This window comes from Balaenoptera borealis (genome assembly GCF_965194805.1).
Source record: "Balaenoptera borealis genome assembly, chromosome: 9".
NCBI classification, from domain to species: domain Eukaryota; kingdom Metazoa; phylum Chordata; class Mammalia; order Artiodactyla; family Balaenopteridae; genus Balaenoptera; species Balaenoptera borealis.
In genome coordinates, this window is record NC_138873.1 from 1698693 (window position 1) to 1722710 (window position 24018).

At 60.8% G+C, this 24018-nt stretch overlaps 1 protein-coding gene across 4 annotated transcripts in view; it reads left to right on the top strand.

Moving 5' to 3' along the window:
- FRMD1 (FERM domain containing 1) overlaps positions 1-24018 on the top strand; it is a 44797-nt gene that overhangs the window by 15224 nt on the left and 5555 nt on the right. The window contains exons 4-14 of one of the 4 annotated variants that reach the window (XM_082405339.1): positions 8929-9066; positions 13144-13234; positions 18254-18333; positions 18687-18763; positions 19717-19903; positions 20022-20177; positions 20464-20529; positions 20704-20772; positions 21347-21521; positions 22087-22461; positions 23786-23865. In XM_082405339.1, the coding sequence (XP_082261465.1) occupies positions 8935-9066; positions 13144-13234; positions 18254-18333; positions 18687-18763; positions 19717-19903; positions 20022-20177; positions 20464-20529; positions 20704-20772; positions 21347-21521; positions 22087-22461; positions 23786-23865 (1488 nt within the window). In that variant the 5' untranslated portion in view covers positions 8929-8934. Of the gene's footprint in view, positions 1-3929; positions 8813-8928; positions 9067-13143; positions 13235-18253; positions 18334-18686; positions 18764-19716; positions 19904-20021; positions 20178-20463; positions 20773-20993; positions 21316-21346; positions 21522-22086; positions 22462-23785; positions 23866-24018 lie in introns of those variants that run through there. The other 3 variants (XM_082405336.1, XM_082405337.1, XM_082405338.1) reach the window with 3 other exon arrangements.

Sequence of the window (24018 nt, forward strand, 5' to 3'; positions counted from 1 at the left end):
CTCCGGGTGCACAACTTAAAGCCCTGTGCAGGAGGGGTGGAGGGCCCCAGAGGGTGACGGGGCCACCATCCACAGGGGAGACCCTACCCAAATGGAGGGGGTACGAGGACAGTGTCTTGCTTCACCCTTTAAGTGACGTGACCCGAGGAGAGCCGACATTAGGGGGAAAGTAACTGGGGGCCTCAGGACCTCCCCACCGCGCCGGCCCCCAGCTCTCCCGTTCTGTGCCTCAGAGGGGTTGGGCTTAGGGTTCCCCACCTTGCTTCCTGGCCGGAGCCCCGCTGGTGTGCGTATCCAGCCCTCTGGGAAGCAGCTCTCACAGTGAGAGGTGAGCTGAGACCCAAATCGGTGGTGGGAATGCAGGGGTGAGATGGAAAATGGGGCTGGGGATGTGCTCCAGGGTGGCTCAGGGGACCGTGACCAGGGACGCTGGCACGGGCAGTCCCCCCAGCACCCGCTCCCCTGAAATAACACAGTGCCAGCTTGGGGGGGGAGGGGAGGTACGAGGCAGCTGCAGGAAGACTGGGGGCGGGGCTGCGGCCGGGGCCTGAGCAGGAGGTGGGGGGTTGGGGAGGACGGCAGGAGGGCACAGTGAGCACGCCAGGACGGGCTGCATCCAGAACTGCGGCCCCGGCTGGGGGCGAGGTTCACCCTTAATGGCAGGGAGCCCTCCTTTCTTAACTGATGTGACCTTTACATTCTATCTGATGTACAAAGTTACCCCCCATCCACCCCGCCAGGCGGAGATTTCGAGTGATACCTGTTCTGGGGAGGTGGTGTCTAGAGGTGGAGGGGTGCTGGGCGGCTGGGAGCCATGGAAGGTCACGGAGCAGGTTTGCTGGAGCAGCTGCAGCCCCCCTGCGTTTCCCACACCCCGTTGTCATGGTCTTTAGGGCCAGGCCACCCGTCCCTTGTTCTCTACAGAAGACTCGAAACCTTCGCTGGAGTCGCTGCAAATGACAAGCGTCCTCCAGGACAGGCTTCCTGCCTCGGCCTCACATCAGCTTCCTCAGCCCCCCGCCCAGCCTCGGAGCCCACGCCTGCCGGCCCCCTGGACCCCACAGGCTTTCCCCGACACACGGGTTTCCCTGCGTTCATTCACAGGCACCCGCTGACCACAGCCGTGTGTGCGTCAGTCCTGGGAGGACAGGGCCCCGTCCCCAGGCCCCTGCCCAGTGGGACCTTAGCTGTGGCCTCACTCCCAGCCCTAAGATCAGCGGCGGCTCTGCAGCCCCGTCTGCGCGTGATCAGCGCGTGGCCGTGGTCTCTGCTGGAGGGTGACCGTCCCCCAAGTCAGCCCTGTGACGGAGGTGGGCACTGCGGAGGCGTAATCTCATGGGGCTGCTCGCACCTCCCTCTTTCCGTGGACTCAAGCCCGTGGCAGGAGTGAGCTCGCCTCGACCTTGTGGTGGGCACCACCCCGTCGCAGGGGCCCTGCTCCCCTTCAGACGGGGAGAAACGAGGCTGTGGCCCCAGGGGCTGCCTCTCAGCTTCGAGACCCTGTGTCCCTCTGCCTTGCAGAGCTGGGGCCCGGAGGCTGCTTTGTTTCTGCAGGGCCGTGCGCTGTCCTGATCTAAAGGGCACCGTGACTCGTGACTCGAGCGGGGACTGACACAGAGGGCGGGGGTGGCTCGTGTGTGTGGGGGAGCGTTTCCTGGGGGCGGGGGGCGTGGCGGGGTTCTTGGGGCCGGGCCGAGCGCAGTCTGTTTCGGGGGGCCTTGCTGCTGCGGGGCACCACGCACACCTCCCCCCACGCTCCCCCTTCCTGCCGGCTTCGTCTTCCTGCAACCGACGGGAAGGGGCAGCGCGTTCAGGGGCATGTTGTGAGCATTTGCTCCCTTGGGCTTCCTTAATCCAGGGGTTATGAGGTTTTCACACTCGTGAAGCACAAACACAGCGCACGTCCCAGCCCCGGGTGCAGATTTATGGAATCTTTGCTACACGCATCGCTCCGATGTGTCCTACTCAGCTCCATTCCGGGCCCGGTGATGGTGGCAGCTGCAGTGTGACGGGCTTGTTTTAATCTGACGTCCGTAGGGGCTGGTGGTCCTGGGACAGGCTGTTTCCCGGGGGAAGAAGCAGAGGCCTGAAATAGAGGTTTCCTTCAAATCTTGCCAAGGCTAATTGAACACATGAGCCAGCTGACCTCACCAGCCACCATAGTCCTTTCTGGGGCTGCCAGCGGGCCCCCTCCTCACCTGCTGCTTGGGGGGGGAAGGTCCCCGGGCACCCCCTGCCCTCATGCCCTCCACAAGGCTTCAGGGCAGGTGTGGGAGACCTTGGCTTAGGGAGTCTTGAAAATAAAGTGTCACACGTAACACATGAGTTGATTTATATTAAAGACTGGGAAGGGCTCGGGTTTCACGGAAAAGAGGTGTTTCACTCTGCTGCCCCCCAGTGTGTCCCCCTCGGGCCCGGGCGCCAGCGGACTTCCTGCTGCCAGCCCACATCCTAGTGTGGGCGTCCATACCTGCTGACCCCGAACTCCGGGACCTAAACGGGCCCCAGCCATGTCCACGCCCCACACGGTCGGCCCTTACGTGTTCCCATGTCTCAGCAAATTCTTTCAGATCCATTTCTGTGCCCAGGGACGTGGGGACAGGGCAGCTCCTCCCACGATCTGACAGTTTCACTGTCCTTCCCACCGTGCTTCTCAGATGCCTTTACTGTTCGGGTTAATTCATTTATTTAATTTCTTATTCAACTAGGTTGGCTAATTTTCTGATTTCATAGAATTTTGTTCTCTATGATTCATTTCTCTGAAATAGAAACCATTGCGTGTGTTCCGTTAGAACACACGCAAAAGGCACACATCTTTGAGATACGCTTCTCTGCCCCAAGTTCTCGTTTTTGTGCCCCCTCTTCCTGAGAGCTGCGTGGACACTAGAAACGCAAGTGTCCCACAAATGGGCAGTTGACTCGGGAGCTTTGTCGCACTGGCATCAGGGCCCAGGGAGTGAGCCCAGAAGCAGGTCCCCTCGCTCACAGCAGCCCCCCAGCAGGACTGGGGGACCGGGCAGGGGCTGCGGTGCCAGGGCGAGTGACCGGGTGGCTTGGTTTTAGAGAGTTGCGCGAGAGGGACATCGGAGCACAGCCTGGGGGCAGCGGTCTCCGGTGTGTGCTGGGAGGTCCCTCCCCCGGGGCCGGGGGCCTGGTGCTCCTGTAGCTGTGGTGGGCCCGGCCCTCGTCCCACTGTGTCTGCTAACGCGGTCCCTCGGCCCCCTTCCTTTCCTTGTCTGTCACCATCGTGTCCCTGGATCTTCATCTGAGAGTAGGGCCCGGAGGCGCCCTGCGATGTGCCGTGTGAGGCCTGTGGGTGGCAGCTGAGCCCAGGAGCCCTGCTTCCAACTGCGTGGCAGGGTCGGGGGGGTGCCAGCGCTTGCTGTTGGGAAATGAGGAGTTCGCCAGGAGCTACTCCCTGCAGGGCGTCGCTTTGGAACCCTGGCCAGAGGTCAGCTGGAAGAAAAGCAGCTGGTGCACCGAAGGGGTGGACGACGGGCTTGCACGCTGCCCCACACCCTGCTCTTGGGCCCTCGGTTTTAATTGAGGTCAAGAGGTGGAGCGGGCGGCAGACGCAGCCCGGCCCGCCCGCGTGGGCAGCAGGCAGCGCTGCAGCCGCCTAGCCTCTCCTCTGGGCCGGCTCTTCTCAGCCCCCCAGGCACCCGGGCCCTGGACACCCGCGGGGGGGACCCCTCCAGTGTCTCCGTCACCGGGCTGGCGCTGTGAGGGGCCCTCAGCTCCCGTCGCCCAGCAGAGGCACATCGGGGACCCCCCAGCGCTCCGCACCCACCTCCAGCTCCCGGCGGCAGTCAGACCCCTGCGCTTCCCCAAACGCTGACATCTGTCGTTCCCAAGTGCGGGAATCACCCTGGACGCGTCCATGAGAATGAGCGCCTGTCAGGTGACTCTGGGGGCGTCTCAGAGATGCTGCAGCCAGGGGCCCTGCGCAGCACTTGGCTTCTCTGTGCCTCACGCTCCCTACGGATAAAATGAGCAAAATACGCTGCATCTGGCCAACCGCCTTTTCAGGAAAGGCGAGAATGAAAGAAGCACTTTAAGAAGCAGTGTGAGAACGGCCCAGGGCGGCTGGGCTGGGCTGGGCTGGGCTGGGCTCTTCACCTGACGCGGGATGGGTCAGCCTGGAGGCGCACCAGAGGGAGTGGGCAAAGTGCACGTGGGCGTAGCGGTGGGGCGGGAGGCAGGCGGGCCACCACCACCCCGACCGCTAACTAAGCAGCTCGACCCCTGAACTCAGATCCCCTGTCCCTGAAATGGGCCATTGCGACCATCAGGACCGGCTCCGTAAAGGGCAGGCGAGGCACACGGGGAAGGGTCCACACGCGGTACTGACGGTGCAGGAGAGCCCGTCGTCAGGGCACTCGCACGCGCACGCGCCCGTGTGCACACTCACACACGCGGTGCACGCACACACGCACACACACCTGCTGGAAGGGGCATTTCCGGCAGATGGTTGCATTGCATTCTGTGCCATCGATTGATGACTTCCTGTGGTTTTCTACTATTTTATAACATGTATTTTAGTAGCCTTATTGAGGCAGGATTTACGTACTGTAAAATACATTCATTTTCAGTGACCAATTGAGTGAGTTTTGGTAAACTTAGGACTGTGCAGCCTCCACCGTCTGCTGTGGCACGTCCCCACGCTGTGTGTGGCTCCTCCTCCCAGGCGTCGCGCACCTGCCTCCTGCCTCTTTGGATGTTGCCCCTTGTGGACATTTCATGGAATCATGTAAGATGTGCTCTTCGGGTCGCGTGACTGTTTGACGTTTGTCCACGTACCAGTACTCTGCTCCCTTTTATTGCTGAATGGTTTTCCTGCGTTGTTTTGTGACACCTGTTCTTTATGGGCTTATGGTTCAGAAGCTTCATTTCTAGAACATTCTTGGCAGGTCCAGCTCATGCTAGAGGACAAAGACCATCATCCAGAGAAAGGCAGGCTGCACAGAGAAGGGATCGCGGGGCAGCGGCCCTCAGGAGGGCCCAGTGCAGGGGTGGCCCTCCCCCCAGACCCGGAACCACAGACCCTCAGCAGGTGGCCGCTTCCCACCTGAGCACCCTCCCAGCTCAGAAGACGCGAGTGGTTTTTTGTTTTGAATTTCATTTTATTTTTTTAATACAGCAGGTTCTTATTAGTTATCTATTTTATACCTATTAGTGTATACATGTCAATCCCAATCTCCCAATTCATCCCACCACCACCAACCCACTGCTTTCCCCCCTTGGTGTCCATACGTTTGTTCTCTACATCTGTGTCACTTTCTGCCCTGCAAACTGGTTCATCTGTACCATTTTCCTAGGTTCCACATATATGCGTTAATATACAATTTTTGTTTTTCTCTTTCTGACTTACTTCACTCTGTATGACAGCCTCTATCTCCATCCACGTCTCTACAAATGACCCAATTTCGTTCCTTTTTATGGCTGAGTAATATTCCATTGTATATATGTACCACATCTTCTTTATCCATTCGTCTGTTGATGGGCATTTAGGTTGCTTCCATGACCTGGCTATTGTAAATAGTGCTGCAATGAACATTGGGGTGCATGTGTCTTTTTGAATTGTGGTTTTCTCTGGGTATATGCCCAGTAGTGGGATTGCTGGATCATATGGTAATTCTATTTTTAGTTTTTTAAAGAACCTCCTTACTGTTCTCCATAGTGGCTGTATCAGTTTACATTCCCACCAACAGTGCAAGAGGGTTCCCTTTTCTCCACACCCTCTCCAGCATTTGCTGTTTGTAGATTTTCTGATGAAGCCCATTCTTACCGGTGTGAGGTGATACCTCACTGTAGATTTTGATTTGCATTTCTCTAATAATTAGTGAAGTTGAGCAGCTTTTCATGTGCCTCTTGGCCATCTGCATGTCTTCTTTGGAGAAATGTCTATTTAGGTCTTCTGCCCATTTTTGGATTGGGCTGTTTGTTCTTTTAATATTGAGCTGCATGAGCTGTTTATATATTTTGGAGATTAACCCTTTGTCTGTTGATTCGTTAGCAAATATTTTCTGCCATTCTGAGGGTTGTCTTCTCGTCTTGTTTATAGTTTCCTTTGCTGTGCAAAAGCTTTTAAGTTTCATTAGGTCCCATTTGTTTATTTTTGTTTTTATTTCCATTACTCTAGGAGGTGGGTCAAAAAAGATCTTGCTGTGATTTATGTCATAGAGTGTTCTGCCTATGTTTTCCTCTAAGAGTTTTATAGTGTCCTGTCTTACATTTAGGTCTTTAATCCATTTTGAGTTTATTTTCACGTGTGGTGTTAGGGAGTGTTCTAATGTCATTCTTTTACATGTAGCTGTCCAGTTTTCCCAGCACCACTTATTGAAGAGACTGTCTTTTCTCCATTGTATATCCTTGCCTCCTTTGTCATAGATTAGTTGACCATAGGTGCATGGGTTTATCTCTGGGCTTTCTATCCTGTTCCACTGATCTATATTTCTGTTTTTGTGCCAGTACCATACTCTCTTGATTACTGTAGCTTTGTAGTATAATCTGAAGTCAGGGAGCCTGATCCTTCCAGATCCGTTTTTTTCCCTCAAGATTGCTTTGGCTCTTCGGGGTCTTTTGTGTCTCCATACAAATTTTAAGATTTTTTTGTTCTAGTTCTGTGAAAAATGCCATGGGTAATTTGATAGGGATTGCATTGAATCTGTAGATTGCTTTGGGTAGTATAGTCGTTTTCACAGTATTGATTCTTCCAATGCACGAACATGGTATACCTCTCCATCTGTTTGTGTCATCTTTGATTTCTTTCATCAGTGTCTTATAGTTTTCCGAGTATAGCTCTTTTACCTCCTTAGGTAGGTTTATTCCTAGGTATTTTATTCTTTTTGTTGCAATGGTGAATGGGATTGTTTCCTTAATTTCTCTTTCTGACCTTTCATTGTTAGTGTATAGGAATGCAAGAGATTTCTGTGCATTAATTTTGTATCCTGCAACTTTACCAAATACATCGATTAGCTCTAGTCGTTTTCTGTTGGCATCTTTAGGATTCTCTATGTATAGTATCATGTCATCTGCAAACAGTGACAGTTTTACTTCTTTTTTTCCAATTTATATTCCTTTTACTTCTTTTTCTTCTCTGATTGCCGTGGCTAGGACTTCCAAAACTATGTTGAATAAGAGTGGTGAGAGTGGACAAGCTTGTCTTACTCCTGATCTTAAAGGAAATGCTTTCACTTTTTCACGATTGAGAATGATGTTTGCTGAAGACACGAGTGTTTGAAGTGTGTTTATCTCACTCCCACCTTCCTGAGAAGCCAGAGGACAGGGGTCCTTGGCTGGTGGGAGGGGGCCCTGGGGCACCTGGTGCAGACCCTCTACAGCCTCTCCAGGAAGTGCACCCACTGCCCTGATACCTGATACGTGATGCAAGGTGGAGCATTTATCAACAAGAAGCAGCCTTTCTTTTCCTTTTCGTCACCGGAGGTGTTTGGAGCTCCTTTGCCAACTGTCACCTACGGCACGGCCAGCACCGAACAGGCAAGTGAGGCACCGTCACCCAGTGCTGGTCAGAGGAGCAAACCTGGGGCAGAGCATCTCGGCTGTGGATCATTGACTGCCCAGCAGGGGCTGACGTCTGTCCCTGGCACCTTCCTCGGGAGAAGCCCCACTTCCGTGTCCCTCCGTCCACCACCTCGGGGTTCCTCTGTGTGTGTGTGTGTGTGTGTGTGTGTGTGCCCACGCTTTGTGCAGCTGCCCGGTCACCTCACGTTCTCCCTGTTTGCTCCTTACAGCAGGAGCACCAGGGACCTCTCATCAGTGGGTCACAGGACATCTCGGCCAGTGAATCGAGCAACCGGGATGCACGTGCAGGGGATCACGGGATACGGCATCTGCTTTCAGGCTCTTTGGCCATTTTAAAAATCATTAAGTTGCCGGTAAAAAGGACACACACATCTCGGAAGAGAATAATTTTGCATTCACCCTGGAGAGAAAAAGATAGGGTGGAAGCCTCTTCAGATTCATGTGTGACCCGTACAGCTGGGCGGGGGGGTGGGGGGGGTGCAGGAATCACAGTCAGATAGAGCCGGGAAGAGGTCTCCTTCTCTCCATTGTGTTCCCCACCTTCGAACCCCATAGGGCCAGACGTAGGGACAGCGGGAACCGAATTCCCTAGGACCTGCCCAGCTGCCCGTCGAGGAGCTTCCTGTGTTTGCCAAATAAAAGCCTCTTGGAGTCCCTCTCGAAGGGGGACAGCTCGGGACCCTTCCAGGCTCACCCCGTAATGGAAACACGGGGGTGCCGGCCGGCCTGTGGGAGCAGAAACCGCGTTCAGGGGGCTCCAGGGGCCCCGCCCTTTGGCACTGCTCCTCCCCGCGGGTCAGAGCTCACGAGCTCAGCAGTTCACCGGCTCAGGGCCCGGCAGGAGGCTGTGACCTCGGCCCAAAGGGATCAGAGCGGGCCTTCAGGGAGACCGTGTTTGGGGACCAGTGTCTGCTACCTTGTCTGCTACCTCGGGATTCATTTCCAGACGCGAGCGGGAGGGGCTGCTGTGGGGACCCGGGCGAGCTCCAGCTCCTCCAGTGCCCTCCACGGCAGCCCTGCTTCCGGGGTCTGTGCCAAGGGCCTCGGGTGGCCCTACTCTCGGTCCCTGCAAAGGAGAAGGTGGTACATGGGGGAGCTGGCTTAGCTGGAGCTGGGCGGTGCCAGCCTGGCGCGTTGTTTATTTGCATTCCAATCAACCTGCACGTAGCCGGCTATTTATGACCCTGGACCTTGGCCGGGCTCCACCACGGGCGGTTTCCCAGCCTGGAGCTCAGCAGGGTGCCTGTCCCAGGAAGCCCGGAGCTGGGTGAGTCTGGGGGTGCAGAGCCGCACCTGTGTCCGGCCGGCGGAAGAGGGCCCACACGTGGTGACACGTGGTCCTGTCCCTCCGGGACCGCGCCCCTGACGAGTTCTCTCCCGCAGGAGGGGATGGAGGGCTCCTGGTCCCGAGACCCCATGTGCGGCTGGTGGAAGTGGCCCTGGGACGGCGAGATGCCCGCGGAGCACAGGGACGTCCTGGTGCTGCTCCCCACGCGGGAACGGCTGCGGCTGGTCGTGGGGGTGAGCGCGGAGGAGAGCCGGGTGGGCAACAGCAGGGGGACAGCAGGGGCCATGGGGTGAGCCGGGCCATGTGTGAGGGGTGGCCGTGGGGACCACATGGGGCCAGTGTGCTGGCGGGCCTGCCCTCTGGGCCCGCACTGTGTTCTAATCACACCACTGCCCCCCAGCTTAGAGAAACGGACGCTGGCTCTGGCCACCTTTACACAGTGTGTGGCCCTCGGTCTGTAGCCCCCGGCTGTGGCCCAGGCCAGACACAGTCCGCAGCGTCCGGCGCCCGCGTGGGCTGATTTTGTTCCGAGGGGCCCATCCCTTCTGGAGCCTCTTCCCGTGACCCGGGCGGGGGTGGATCTGAGGGCAGCTGCGTCCTCGGCCTGGAATAAACACTAAAGCTGCTGAGGGAAACAGATTCTGACCTGGCAGACGGGAGTCAGGCCGCCCACACCTTGTCTGCGGGTGACCGTGAGGTCCTGCCTGGAGGGGCGAGACCGCGGGTCTGTCCTCCCAAGAAGGTGGCTCCCGCCTTCCCTGGGAAGGGCAGCCCCTAAGCGCTGGGCTGGGGGACAGCGGAGCAGGGGTTCGCTCGACAGTGTCCGTGAGAGACCCTGCTTGGCCTCTAGCTGGTGGCCACGTGACTCAGGTTGTCCTTTTCAGGGGAGATGTGAATTGTCGCTTAGGAATCCATGGATTCACTCCACACGCAGGGTGACACCCAGGCGCAGGTGCAGGATGGAGGCTCTCTTTAGGAAGCATGTGACTCCTGCAAACTCCCACCAGACAAGGCAGCTGTTTGAAGTCAGAGCCATTAGCTAAGAAGCCTCATCACAGAGGTGGCGTGTGCCCGACTCTGAATGACACTTTGTCTGCGAGCACCAGTGCACCCCTGGGGACGAAGGTCGCCTTTACCGCCTTCCCCCGGCCCCCGGCCACCCCAGGGGCAGCGGTTGCCACGCAGACGTCTTCAGGGCGACCTGTGTCAGCCAGCACCGCTGACACAGGTGCCCCGCAGGTGCCCCGGCCCCGCCTGCTCCTCCCTCCCTGTGAAGGAGAGCCTGGAATGAAGGGGGGGGCTGCACGCTGGCCCCGCAGGGACCCTCCCCAACGGGACTTCCCGGGGAGCAGGGGTACGGAGAGCCGGGGAGGGGAGCCCCCGTCTCTGTACAGCAGCTGTAGGGGTGCGCGGGGCCTGGCCTGAGCACAGACACCCGCGGGGACACACCGGACAAGCCGGCCACGCTGTGGGCCCGCCGCAGTGCCCCGCGGCGACTCAGAGCCTGCACCGCGGGCTGCCTGCGCCCCAGCTCCGGCCCTCGGGACACGGGGCGTCTAGCGGGTCAGTGCAGGGCCAGGCCGCTTCCAGCCGGGATTCTGACGTCTTTCCACCTCATTGCAGTTGCCCGAGAGGAAATGAAGTGGCCTGAGTCCTCCGGTGCCAGGCGGTCTCTGGAGCTCGGTTGCAGTGGCCTTCCGGGCGTGTCTGAGCTGAGGTCGAGGCCTCTCTTCCCCATCTCGGCCCGGAGCAGCCCCTCCTGCGCTAACCGGTGCCCCCGCGTGTCCGGCTCTGCCCCCTCCCTTAGCCCTCTCCACGCGCAGCCGGGGCCCTGCCCCCCGTTGGTCTGATCTCACAGACGGGGGCACTGAGGCCCAGGGTTGGCGAGCACTCGGTGCCGAGTTGGGGCTGCAGCCCAGGCCGCCTGGTTCCGGAGCCCGTCTGCGCTCTCGCTGCAGGTGTGGCCCCTGCCCGCAGCGGGGCAGAGCCAGGGCAGCAGAGCTGGACAGGCCACGGGCTCCTGTGCTCTGGAGCCCCAGGCCCCGTCTTGGTGGCGTGCCGGGGAGGGGTCAGCCCTCCCATTTGGCCCGTGAAGGGAGTGTTCCTGGTGGACGTCGCTGACTGTGAGAAATAAGTTCCTGTTTCTGGGAACGCGGGGGGCAGGGTGCGAGGGGGACGGAGAACCTGGGAAGCTAACGTCCACGTGGAAACATCTATCTCATGTGTTCGGCCATCACGGACGCTCGGGCTGTCTAGGGCCCAATCAGAGGAAGATGGAATCTCTGTGTCTGTCTTTCCTTCCCACTCTCACCTTGTCTGCCTGTCTTAGTTGAGTTGAGAGGCAACGGAAAGCGCCTAGAAAGTTGGCTGGCCCCTGGGGGAGGGGGGTAACCTCATTGAAGGTTAACTGTGGTTTATGAAAACGCAGCACTTGAAGTGGGAGGGGTCAGGCGAAGAGCGCTGGTCCCTGCAAGGCTGGTTTGGGGCTGCCTTTGGGAGGGGGCGGAAGGGGTCTGAGATGCCCCATGGCTCCTGGGAATGTCTTGTCTGAGTCCTGGGAATTTCTCCTCTGCTCAGGGACACGCTTCTGTACTGGAGTCAAGGCCCCCAAGCCTCGGCGTCCCCATCCAGCGATGAGATGCTGGAGCTGATCGATGGGTTTTCCGGGGGTTTGCTGTGTCCTTAGAGGTGCCTTGTGCCACGGGGAGGGTGCAGCAAGGGGACTTGGGGCGGGTGGGGGGGGGAGGGGAGGTGCTGAGGCATTGGCCCTGCCCTACGTGAGCCTGGTTCCTCGGTGAAATTCACGGGAAGGCCGTCCTGAAGGACCGTGCAGCCAGAACAGAGCTGAACCCTCTAGATGGAGACGTGGATCTCGGCTGCGACGGGGCCCACGGAGCCAGCCTCCAGCGCCTGCGGCCTCGCCCTCCTGGCCCTGCAACTCGGAGCCAGCGGAGCCGAGTTACTTACAGGGCGTGTGCACACTGGGCTAGCAGCGAGGGAGGACCCCGTATTTAACTGTACCGCGTGCGTCTTCACACCAAGCATTAGGAAGCCATGGGCTGGGAAAAGCCTTGCTGCGAATATGCGTCACCGTCATCGCGGGCGGAGGGATTGTCCCTCACCAAACCAGATGGACGATGACAAGGCCGGCCTCCCGGGCACTGACCACTAAGAAGCGGGACTCCCAGAGTCACCGGAGCTCCGCCCGTCCCCGGGAAGCCTGCGACCAGCGTCCTCAGGCTGCCCGGAGCCGGGCCGCGGGGCCGTCGCACTCCAGCCCCTCAGCTGCCCCCGTAAATGGGTCTCCATTCTGTGAACCCCAGCCTCCAGCAGCCGGCCTCTCACACACAGACACGGGCACCAGGCGGCAACGTAGGCCTGTGGGGACCAACCACCGGCCCAGGAAGCACAGAGGACGGAGGGCCAGACCCACCAGGGAGATGTGTCGGCTACGGGATAAAGGACCCTGTGTGCCCAACAAATCAACGGCCGGGGAAGGGTCCCGGGGTGGGGCCTTCCTTGAGTCTGGATTCAAATCAACAAAGCATGAAGACGTTGACGTTTGTGAGACAACCGGAAATTTGAACGTGTGGGATGGCTGATATAGGCTGTTGTTAACATTTTAGGCGTAATGAAGCATTTGTGGGTGATGGAAAGCCGACTGGCTAATAGTTGTGTTGAGGGAGAGAGCCCACCCTTCCGTGTGCACACACCGACGGAAGAGCGACCTCACTCGTGCAGGCGTGGACGCACACCCAGGACTGGGGCCGCGTGGGAGCGGGGAGGGGCGGGGAGGTGACGGCGCTGGGGGCTCGGCCTGGGCCCCGAAGCCTGGCAGGAGGTCCCTGTGAGGCAGGACGGCTGCTGTGGCAGAAGTGGGGCGTGGGGAGACATGGGCCTCCCCTGCAGCACACGCCCCTTTCAGGGGTGCCCAGACGCCAGCCCCGCTTTCAGGAGTCGCCTAGCGATGCTGGCTTAGGGTGAGGAGAGAGCCCGGTGGGGTTCCTGGGGGCGGAGCCTCCCACACCCCGTCCTTGCAGGGAGCAGCCTCCTGTCCTGGGGTTGGGCACGCCACCCCCGCCCTCGTGAGGGTCCCACCCTCTCACAGGCGGCCCGCTGCGTTGGGGGGACTTCCAGCCGTCAGCCTGGGGAGTGACCAGGGACCCCGAGCCCTGACTCTGCTGAGCGGGAAGCCCGCTGAGCCAGACCCCCTGCCCACCAGCCCGGCTCGGTGGACCCTCCTCTGGACTCCCTCCTCTTCCAGGGGTCGCCCTGCTCGGCGCCCTGAGCACCTCCCATCTCTATCGCAGGTGCAGGCCACCGGGCACGAGCTCTTCCAGCAGGTGTGCGACCTGGCCGGCATCAGAGAAGCCCACTTCTTTGGCCTCAGTGTGATAAGAAGTAAGCAAGCGTCACCCGACGACCCTGGGCCCCCGGGCCCCTCCCAGGGCAGGGAGGGCGGGTGCTTGGGGCTGAGTCTGAAGGAGACCCCAGGCCTCTGCCTGGTGCCGCCTGGTGCTGACGTGTTCCAGGGGCACCGGGCTATCTGGGCGATTCCCTCTCACTGCACCGGAGCACAGGCGCGTGCACTCATGCTCACACATGCAAATATTTACATACTTACACATTCACACACATGCACACTCAGGCACACACATACATGTTCAAGTATTCACGCGCACACAAACACACATAACCACACTCGTGCACACTGTCTCACATATTTACATACTTACACATTCACACGTGCGCACTTACATACACTCATGCTTGCACACTCATACCCTCATATACTTATTCACACTTATAGGCACACACACGTATTTACATGCTCTCACACTGGTGCACACATGCACACACACACATATACACTTGCACACTCCCCTCCTCTGGAGGGAGAGGGTGAGCAGGCTGGAAGCTTGCTTTCTGGAAGCCCTGGCCCTGCTGGTCTGCAGGGCCCAGTTCAGAGCCGTGGGTCAGATGGAGCCTCCGTGGAACCCTGGCGTGAGGAGGGGCAGTGCTGGCAGAGGAGGTGGGGTGGCCGCCTTGTCCCCCCGTCCCAGGCTCCCTCCAGGCCCCCGGGCTGAGTGGACGAGCACAGGGCAGAGCCGGGGAGCTTGACCCTCCGCCTGGATCCCCCAGCCCGCGCACCCCAGGCAGGCGTCCAGGTGGGGGCCCAGTGAGATGGGGAGACCCCATGGGGACATGGGCTCTGAGGACCCGGCCTCTCCCTTGGCCGTCCGTGCAGCGTGTCCTGCCGATTTGTAAGCATTTCTCCGAGGGAAACAATCCCGCGGTGGCCCCCGCGTGATGACCCAGGCCTTCGTCCCACGTGGGTTCCCTCGGCCCCAGCCGCAGAGAGGATTCCGTGCTTGGGCCGCCTGACCCCTCCGGGCCCCGAGCACAGAGATGGAGGCCCCGGGCTTGTCACTGGTGCGACTCCCATCCTCGCCAGGCTCTCTTTGCAGCTTGTAATTTCATCTCAGCGTGGCTGAGAGCCGAGCCCTGGGACTCCTGGTGGCCGAGTGCCTAGGGGCTAGCGGGGTGGTGGGGGAGGCGCGGACCAAGCAGGGAGGAGAAGGAGGATGAGGTGGGGTCACAGGTCAAGGTCCCGATGGGAATTCCTGCCCTTAGACCCCGCCACGCGCCCCCTGGCGTGGACTTGGGGTGTCCCGTGTGGGACCCCCAGGCTGGCCCGGGGGAGGTGGTAGAGCTCAAGACAACAGCCTTTTCTCCTGTCTGTCAGGAAAGAGCTCCCCAGTTCCGGGCCCCGGACGGAATCGGGGGACTTCGGTAAGATGGTGCTGCAGGCAGGGGGCCCGGCGCCCAGCATGGGGTTCACGTCCTAGAGTAGCAGCTTTGGGTTAAATTTTAATATTAGTGGACTTTTCCCGATTTGCCAGTTTACACTTCTGTCCAGAATCGCCGTCTTAGCTGTTGGACGCTGCCGCCTTGTGTCTGGTCCTCGCAGACAACCAATCAGGACGCGGGCGTTTCTAAGGAGTTTGATTCGTTTGGGGGAGGAGGGGGTTGCCAGTGCTCTTTCCTCAACAAGTCTGTCGTCTTGTTCTAGAAGTTTCCCACCTCATGGAAATGAAGTCCCCATCGTTCCAGAGAGGGTCCTGGTGGGCCTGGTGGAGGCTGAGCGGGGGGGCTGGTGTAGGTGGCGGGACCCGCTCACTTCGCGGCACAGGCCTCATGGCGTAGGACCGGGCACACGCGGGCGGTAAAGCAGAGACAGGGGACGCACACACGTGGTGACTTCATGCGGGGACTCATTGAGACCCGGAGCCCTGGGGGGAGGGGGGTCGCAGGCTCTGGGGGGCGCCCTACCCCTGGGACGCGGTGGTTGGGTTCAGTGGTCCCCTCTTCCTCCTGAGCTTTGTCACTTGGGAGCCTGGGCCTCTGGAGCATCTGGAGGTGGCTTAGCTGAGGACGTGTGCCACTCCGGGCCTCTCTGGTCCAGGACAGCCGCCAGCCCTTGGGTCCCCCCGCCAGGACTTGAGGTGCAGTGCCGCCACTGCCTGACCCTCCGAGGCCCCGCTGGGGTCTGGGTGTGGGACGTGCAGGCGGGCTCAGACTCAGTGGGTGGGCACACTGGGGGCTCCAGACGCAGGAATAAGGATGGACCTGAAGCCCGGCCACCGGCAGTAAAATAATAGAGGGATGTCGGGGGAGGGGTGGCAGGCTGGCCACCGGAGCAAGGAGGTCTCAGAGGAAGAAGCAGGGGGGCCGGTGGGGTTCACAGGCCCACCTCAGTCTCCCTCTGCCCAGGACGGAGGGACGCGCAGCCAGCCCCCCGTCCTGGTAGCCCTGCAGGATAGAGGAGAGGTGCAATGCTCATTTTACTGAAAAAGTATTTTGAGAATTTTCAGACATCCATGAAAGTAGAGAAAACAGCATGCAGCAATTGCCAGCCTTTTGCCATACCTGCTCCATTGAACCCTGAATGTTTTGCTGATTATTTAAAATAAATCCCAGTCTTCATGCTATTCCATCCCTAAATACTCTTTACATATCTCTTGAAAGAGAATATTTTCTTAAATAGCCACAATGCCATTTGTACCCCAAACAGAATTAACAATTTCTTGATATTATTTAATATTCGCTTGATATTCAAATTTCCCAGTTGTTTCGGAAATGTCTTTTTATAGCTGTTTTGTAAGAATAAGGACCCAAATAACGTCCCCGCGTTGTGTTTTTGTCACCTTGTCCCGAAACGTCTTAGGGTCAGGGGCAGCTTCTGTGCACCCTGCTTGGGCCTCAGGTAACAGGTACCTCAGACCAGGCGGCTTAAACGACAGAAACCTGTTGTCTCGCAACAGACATCTGGAGGCTAGAGGTCTGAGATCCCGGGGTCAGTGGGGCCATGCCTCCTGAGGCCTCTCTCCTCGGCGTGTGCTTGGCCGTCTTCTCCCCTGGAACTCACGTGGCCGTCCCTCTGTGCAGACCTGTGTCTGAGCCCCTCTTCTTATGTGGACACCAGTCCCACCGGAACAGGATCCACCCTAGTGACCTCATTTTCACTTAATCACCTCTTAGAAGGCCCAGCTCCAAATACAGTCACACTGTGAGGTCCTGGGGGTTTGGGCTCCAACATAAGAATTTGGGGACACATGCGGCTCCTGACACCCCTCCCCTTTTTCATGCCAGTGGCTTGCTGAGGCCAGTGCGTCCACTGTCCCGCTGGCAGCCCCACACTCTAGGGTCCCGTTTCCTCCCAGCATCACCTAAATTGGCTCTCACCCCACACTTCCCTGTCCCGGAGGTTGGCTGGACGGCTCAGTCACTCCAATCAGCCTTCTGGGTGGGACAGCATCACACGTACCCCAGGCCTGGCCCTGGGCGTGTCCGTCACCCGACGCCACGTCTGGGCCCTACTTCTAGTGGTGCAAGATTGGCCCGTGGGTTCAGGTGGGCAGTGCTGGAAGCCCACATCCAGCGGGTGGGCTGCAGCTGGGGGGCTAGTGGGTGACTTTGAGAAACAACACATTCGATCCGTTTCTAGTGCCTTTGTCATCTAGGTTAGTGACGCTGTCAGGACTTTTCTTCTAGAGCTTGAACCTAAGCTGAAGGTGGTTTGTTTGTTTCTATTCTTTATTGTGAATTTGGGGGGGAGGTTGGAAGGAGCAGGAAGGTGATTTAGATAATCATGTGCGAAAAAGGGCCCTTGCAGCGCCTTGCAAGGCGGGCTTGGCTTTTCACTCCTGTTCCCACATGCGGGCTCCTTAGACAAAACCCCGATCCTTTAACAGCACCGCCAAGGTCAGACGGCATGCGATGGCTAAGCCTGTGGGCTCCGACCACCCTGGGGGAGCCTCCCGGCCGCAGAGGATGGTCTAGATGAATGAAAAGCAGTGTTTGCTCAGAGCAGAGGTGGGCACACTTCCTGTACAGGGCCAGATAGTGAGCGCCTCTGGCTTTGCAGCATGAAAGCGGCTACAGACGTTGCATAGACAGAGGAGCCTGGCTGAGCTCTGCTTGGCCTAGGGCCCTCCTTTGCTGACCCCGGGCTTCGAGGGTCCTTGGCCTGGGGGTGGGGTGGGGCTTACCCTAGGACCCCTACCAGGGCTTTATTAGCTGTGTGACTGGCGTGTTTCCTAGCCTCTGCAAGGCCCGGTTTCCTCCTCTGCAAAGTGAGCATAGATACAGCCGAGGTGTTGAGGACGCGAGGATGCGGGGATTGGCTCAGGGTCCCAAGCCCAGAGCCTGCACACGGCAGGCTCACGCCTCCTGAGGGGGGGGCTGCTGAGCGGTGTGGCGGCCCTGCCCTGGTCCCCTGGCACCGCCCTGCCTATACCCTCCAAGGCGGCCTCCTGGAGCTGGGAGGGGTCAGGCTGTCCTGCTGTCGTCAGAGAGGGGCCTGCAGGTGGCGCAGTCGAGGCCCTGAGAATCACCGGTTCTGGAGCTGAGCCCGACGGTAACGGATGGAGGCCGGCCCGCCCCACGCTCCTCTCTAGAATAATCTCATTTTTCTCCAGCTTACAAAGGAAACACGTGGTCGTAATAGTCCGAAAACACAGAGCGTAGAATTTGGAAAGAAGGGTCCCCCGTGACCATTCCCAGCGTGACCACGTTAACCTGGTTGTTGACTTGAAGTTGGGGAGCTTAGTCCCAGGTTTATAGGCCTTTCCAGTTTCGAAGGACTCGGTCTACAGCTGGGAGAGGGGCTGTTGGGAGGAAGGAAGACCCTTCCCGACGGTCGCGCCCCCGGCAAGTACCAGCTCCAGTGCCATCGCGATGTCAGTGTCTAGGTTTCAGTATCTAAAGATTCCACACTTTGGAAAACCACCCGGTAAAGCCTGCACGTCAGGAGACACGCTCCTTCAGCCGGCCACCCCGAGGAGGCCACCACGTGTGACTGGTCGCACATGGGCCCCTCCCAGCACGCTCTGCTCCAGGCCCTGCTTCTCTTTGTAGACAGCGAGCACGTCTTCATGGATTTGGAGCAGAAGCTCAGCAAATACTTCTCAAAGGACTGGAAGAGAGAAATGCGTAGAGTGAGCTAAACTGCCAGGCGGGAGGGCAGGGTGGAGGGGCCCGGGAGGCCCAGCTGCTGGCCCCCGGGGGGTCCGCCCCCCACCCCAGGTCCCGGTGCGGAGTCTGCCGGGCGCAGGGAAGCCAGCCACGTGGGTGCAGGTGCATGCCCTTGAGTGTTCTGGACATGTGCTCAGCTTTTCCTTTTAACAAAGTGACATAAAATCATGGACTGCCCCGCAGTACGGACCTGAGCTGTGGCCTCGGGCTGGGTCTGAAGTGACGGAGGTGATGGCTCCCTCCTGAGCACCAGCCGGGGGTCAGCCCCCTCCCCCCAGGTCTCAGTACCGCCTTCTCTCCACGCTTCCACCCCCAGGGAAGCGGCAGGCCCGGTGCCCCCTTCGTGGCCTTCCTCAGGGTGCAGCACTACGTGGAAAACGGAAGGCTTATCAGGTAAAATTGCTCGCTGGTTCTCTGGCACGTTCCCGGAAGGGTGACCACCTGTCAGGATGCGGTATCGCTGTTGCTTGGGGGGTAGAGGTGCAGCCATTCTTTTTAATTAACCAACATGTAAAGACTAGGGCAGAAACAAGAGAGTGTTTCAAACACGGGCATTTTTATGCCCTAGGGTGGGGTTTTTCCCAGGTGTGCGTTGGCGGGTCTGCGGATTCCTGTGTAAGTGGGGACCATCCTCCTGCTCTGGGCTGCATGCCCAGCTGCTGGTGCCCCGCCCGGATGGGAAAGGGCCCCAGGCTGGCACACCTGGAGGGCCTCCTTCTGAGTTCCTGGGGCTACCTTCCCGAGAGAACCCCACCAGAGCATGTGGGAAAATACAGACCCTGGGGCGCCCCAGGAACGAGTTAGCCCAGACCAGGGGCGGGTAAGCGGGGCCCGTGTCCCAGGAATCCCCTGAGCAGGTGCAAGTGGGCCAGGGTCCCCACAAGCCTCCCCAGGCAGAGAGCTGGGGGGGGGGGAAGGTTCTAGAAAAGTCTCGGAGGGGAGAAAAGGCAGGTTGGGGGGAGGGAGCGTGGCTGCCCCGTGCTATGGGGCCAGTCGCTGGTGGTAGTGTTAGAAGATCTGAACTTGTGCTTCCCGGGGGCCCTGCTCCCTGTGTGTGTTGGGAGATTAGCAGAAGAAAGGGGCCCGTCTCTTGGGAATGAGCGGCTATAAACCAGGTCTGCCGAGTCCTGGGTCCCAGGAGCCCTGCCCGAAGTCAGGCTCACCTGGCTTCTCAGCAGCTGGGGGGCGGCAGCACATCCACCTGAACCTCCCCCGCTACAGGGCCCTGAGGGTCCTGGGGCCCTGGGGCAACGAGACGGGGCCTGGCGGGCGGGGGCCGGTGACTGGCGGGGTGGGAGGCCGCGGGCTGCAGGGGGACAGCCCTCCCGAGCCCGCTCGCCTGTCAGCGACAGGAGGGCCAGGCACCTGTACTACTGCCACCTGAAGGAGCGGGTGCTGCGGTCCCAGTGCGCCCACCGGGAGGAGGCCTACTTCCTGCTGGCTGCCTACGGGCTGCAGGCCGACCTGGGCAATTACCGCGAGCCGGCACACTCGGGCCGCTACTTTGAGCCGCAGGCCTACTTCCCGCAGTGGGTGAGGCCCCTCTCTCCATCCTGGCCGCCGCCCCCGGGGGCGGGGGGAGTCCCCGGGCTAGAGGGGGCGAGGAGGAGGGGGAGCCGGCTGGACAGATGGCCTGCGGCTCCCTCCCCAGATCATCACCAAGAGGGGCAGCGCCTACATCCTCCGGCACACGCCCGCCCTGCACCGCGAGCAGCGGGGCCTGAGCCCCAAGCAGGCCGTGCTGCACTTCATCCGGGAGGCCTGCCGCCTGGAGGACGTGCCCGTGCATTTCTTCAGGCTGTACAAGGTCCAGCTGCGGGGACACCAGGCGGGGGAGGGCGGTTCAGGCCCGGGACGCACCTCCCCAAGGGTCCACAGGGTGGCCGGGACCCCGACCCAGGACAGGAGGGACGGAGTCCCCACGGCTGTCCTAGGACCGGGACCCCGACCCAGCATCAGAGGGGAAATGGGAGGAGGCCCGGGGACCCCACCTCAGCCCTCAGGCACCCCTGGTCCACCAGCGAGGGTCTGCGAGGAGGGCCACAACCCCAGGCCCGGGGCTCTAGACCTTGCCAACATCTGTGTCCTCTTAGGATAAGAAGGAGGACCGACCTACCATTGTCCTGGGACTGACCCTCAGAGGAGTGCAGTTCTATCAGGTGACCGGCAGGGGCCCTCCTCTTCTTCCTCCTCCTCTTCCCCCTCCTCCTCCCCTCCCCCTCCCCTCCCCTCCCCCCCCCTTTCTCCTTAACGCCTCCTCCCCTCCCCCACGGGGGCTGGCCTTGCTGCTTCCCTCCGGCTGGCCCTGTGCACGCGGCCCTGCTGTCTTGCAGGAGGTGAACCACGCTCCACAGCTGCTCTACGACTTCCCCTGGCACCACGTCGGGAAGCTGGCCTTTCTGGTACGTGTCTGATGGGGTCGGGGCTGGGGGCGGGGGTGTCTTAGCCCCCAGGAGCCCAGGGGAGCCTGGCAGACGCTTGTCCTTCAGGACACTGACCAGGCATGTCATGGCCCACGAGGTGCAGGCACAGCCTGAGGCCTGGGGGGTGTCCCGCGTGGAGACGGCCCCGCCCCCTGGCAGTGCCCTCCTGCCAGGCTGGGTGTCCTGGTTCTCGTCACCAGGAGAACTTCTGGCTCCTGGGTGGAGACAATAAAGGGGGGGCGAGGAGGAGGCCGCAGACGTGCTCCATCCAGATGCCCTGGGCCGGGCCTGGCGCCAGGCGGGTGGCAGGGACGGTGGGCCCTGGGTGCAGGCTGCACTCGAGGGCCCAACAGGGCCGTGGGCCACGGGGTCCGCCTCCCCCAGCCCAGCGCGGCGGGCGCCGAGTTACAGCTGCCCTGAGGCCCCTCCCCCACCCGCACCGCCAGGAGAAATCAGGTGGCAGGACAGAAACAGGGCAGCCCCAGCAGAGGGCCTGGCTGATGCTGTGCTCTGGCTTTCTCGGTACGTCACGTCGCGTCTCTTCTCCGCTCAGGGCAAGAAGTTCGAGCTCTGGCCGGACGGGCTGCCCGCGGCCCGGAAGCTGGTGTACCGCACGGGCTGCCCCTGGCGCTCCCGCCACCTGCTGCGCCTGCTCAGCGCCAGCCACCAGCTGCGCCTGGCCCTGCAGCCCGCGCTGCAGCGGCTGCGGCAGCTGGAGGAGGCCCAAGGTGGGGCCGTCCGCCCGCGCCCACCCCTCCTCTGCGGTCGAGGCCGGACGCTCGGGGCGCGGCAGCCCGCGTCGCACCCTGTTTTCCCACCGGGGGGTTGGCAAGGGGTGGTGGCGACCCCACTCCTCCAGCTCTCCTGGGGCCTGATTCTAAAGATGGGGGCCGGGGGGGAGGCGAGGCGAGGGCTGCAGTAACCCCCAGGCGGTTCCTCGAGGCCCTGGCACGCACGCATGCGTGTGCGAGCATGACGTGCCTGTGTGCACATGTGTGCACGCCCGCTTGCGGGGGCTGCTTGGGGTCCCTCGCACTGAGACCTGAGAGCCCTAGGGCAGTGAGCATGAGGGCGAGTGCTAGGAGTTTACCGGCTGCCGGGGACAGATGCCACCTGGGGGCCTGGGCTATGACAGCGGACACTCGGGGCCCTGGTCTCTGGGTGGCACTTCCCTCCCCCCACTCTGCATCTTCCTGGGCCTGGCGGTGGGCTGGACCCCTGGGCCTCTGTCGGCCACTTGCGGCTCCGTCTCCAGCGCTGTTCTTACACCGGTGCCCCCCTCCCCCCACACAGAGAAGAAGTGCTACCGGGAGTCCTGCATCAGCGACGTGCTGGAGCTGGAGCTGGACCTGGACCCGGCCAGCAGGGCGTCCCCTGGCTCCGCTGGCAGCGGGGACAATGGGGACGGAGGCTGGCGTCCCCCGCACCGCCTCTCACTCCTCTCGTCTGGCAGCCACTGCAGCTCCCACTCCGCGGGCATCGAGGCCGACTCCCAGCTGGCCGGGCCCGCGGAGCCGGGGGAGATGTCAGTGGATGAGCCCTTCGTCGGGGCTGCGGCGCTCCGCGGGGAGGAGCCGCCCTGCAGCTCCGGCACCAGCCAGAGCAGCCGCGGCACAGTTGGTGGTGGCAGAGGTGGGCCTGAGGGCGACACCCGGGGCCAGGGGGAAGGTGCGTGTGCTGCTTGGCTAGATGCCGGCTGCGTCATCGCTGTGCGTGCCGGGAGAGGCTGGGGTGCTCGTGACCCTGGTTCTTGGGGACCTTGTTACACAGGGGCCCCTCCACCACCGGGCCTGGGAGCAGAGGAGGGAGGACAGGGCCCTCCCTGCAAGACGTGGTGGGTGGTGGTCCTTCAGTCCCCCTGCAGCTGGTAACTCCTAGGGAGCCTGGCCTGGCCGGCGTCCCTCATGTAGGATCCCATCAGAAAGCATTCAGCCAGGTTTCTCTCTTGCTACCCGCGGGGTCAGTAGAAGTCACGTGACAGTCGGCCACTTATGAGCCATTCTAGGACCAAGCACCCACCCGGATTAGCATGAGCTCCTTGTCCTCAGGGATGCTTCCGCAGTAGGTCTGGGAGCGGGGGCCCTGAAGTGGTTCCTTGTCACCCCAGGAAGGTTACGCAGGCTCTGCTATTCCCTGAGCACCTGCAGCGTCTTTGAGAGTGGATGCAATGGGTAATCGTGGGGACCAACCTCAGGGCCCGGCCACCCAGGTCCACCTAGAGTCACCCAAGGTTATGCAGGGTCACCCAGCATCACCCAAGGCCACCCAGAGTCATTCAGGGTCACCTCAGGTCACCCAGAATCATTCAGGATCACCCAGTGCTACCCAGGGTCACCTAGAGTCACCCAAGATCACCTAGGACCAACCAGAGTAATTCAGGGTCACCCAAGGTCACCCAGGATCACACAGTGTCAGGTGGTTTTGGTCAACCTGCCGTGTCCACCTTTACATTCTGAGTGATAAAGGACAGATCGGTCTCCATCTCTGAGGTTTTGCCCAAGTGTGTGGTCTGCAATCTGGTATGAGCAGTAATAATGATAAGATGGTGTTTGCCCAGTAAGCGCCTGCTTTGATTAGACATCAGAGCACTTGGACAACTAAAGCAGCCCGGTGCGGAAGGACAGGGCAGTGTGAGTGGGGGGCAGGGAGTGGGTGGGGTCCTGGGGGACCCTGCGGGGAGAAGGCTGGGACAGGCGGGGACCACCTAAGGGGAGGACCCCGGGTCGCCCACGGAAACCATCGCTCCTCGAAGGGGCTCCGACACCTCACGTGGAGAACACGCGTGATAGTCTGGGGTTCCAGATGACCTGCAGGCAGGAGGCCAAGGTCACAGCCCACCCCTCTGTGACCCCGAGGCCTGAGAGGAGGGGTGCGGGAACCACAGAGGCACCCAGTCTCATCCCAGAGTTTGGGGCCCTGGGGTGGGCTGCCCTCTGCGGGGAGCAGGCGGGTGTCCCCAGGCCCTGCTCACGTGCCCTCGCCCTCCTCGCAGCCTCTCCCCAGCAGCCCTTGGCCGTGGTTCGGGTCACGCTGGTGAGCACGAGGGGCCCGAGCGCTGAGGCCCTGCACCAGGTAGGTCCCCACGTGGGCCAGGCGGCCGCTCCCTGTTCCACATCGTGCCCCGTCAGGTCAGGGGCCCTACGCCAGCCCGAGGGTCCCCGGGAGACTCCCTCGGGCAGTGGGGGACCCGTGAGGCTTTAGGGAACGAGGCGGGTCAGGAGCTGG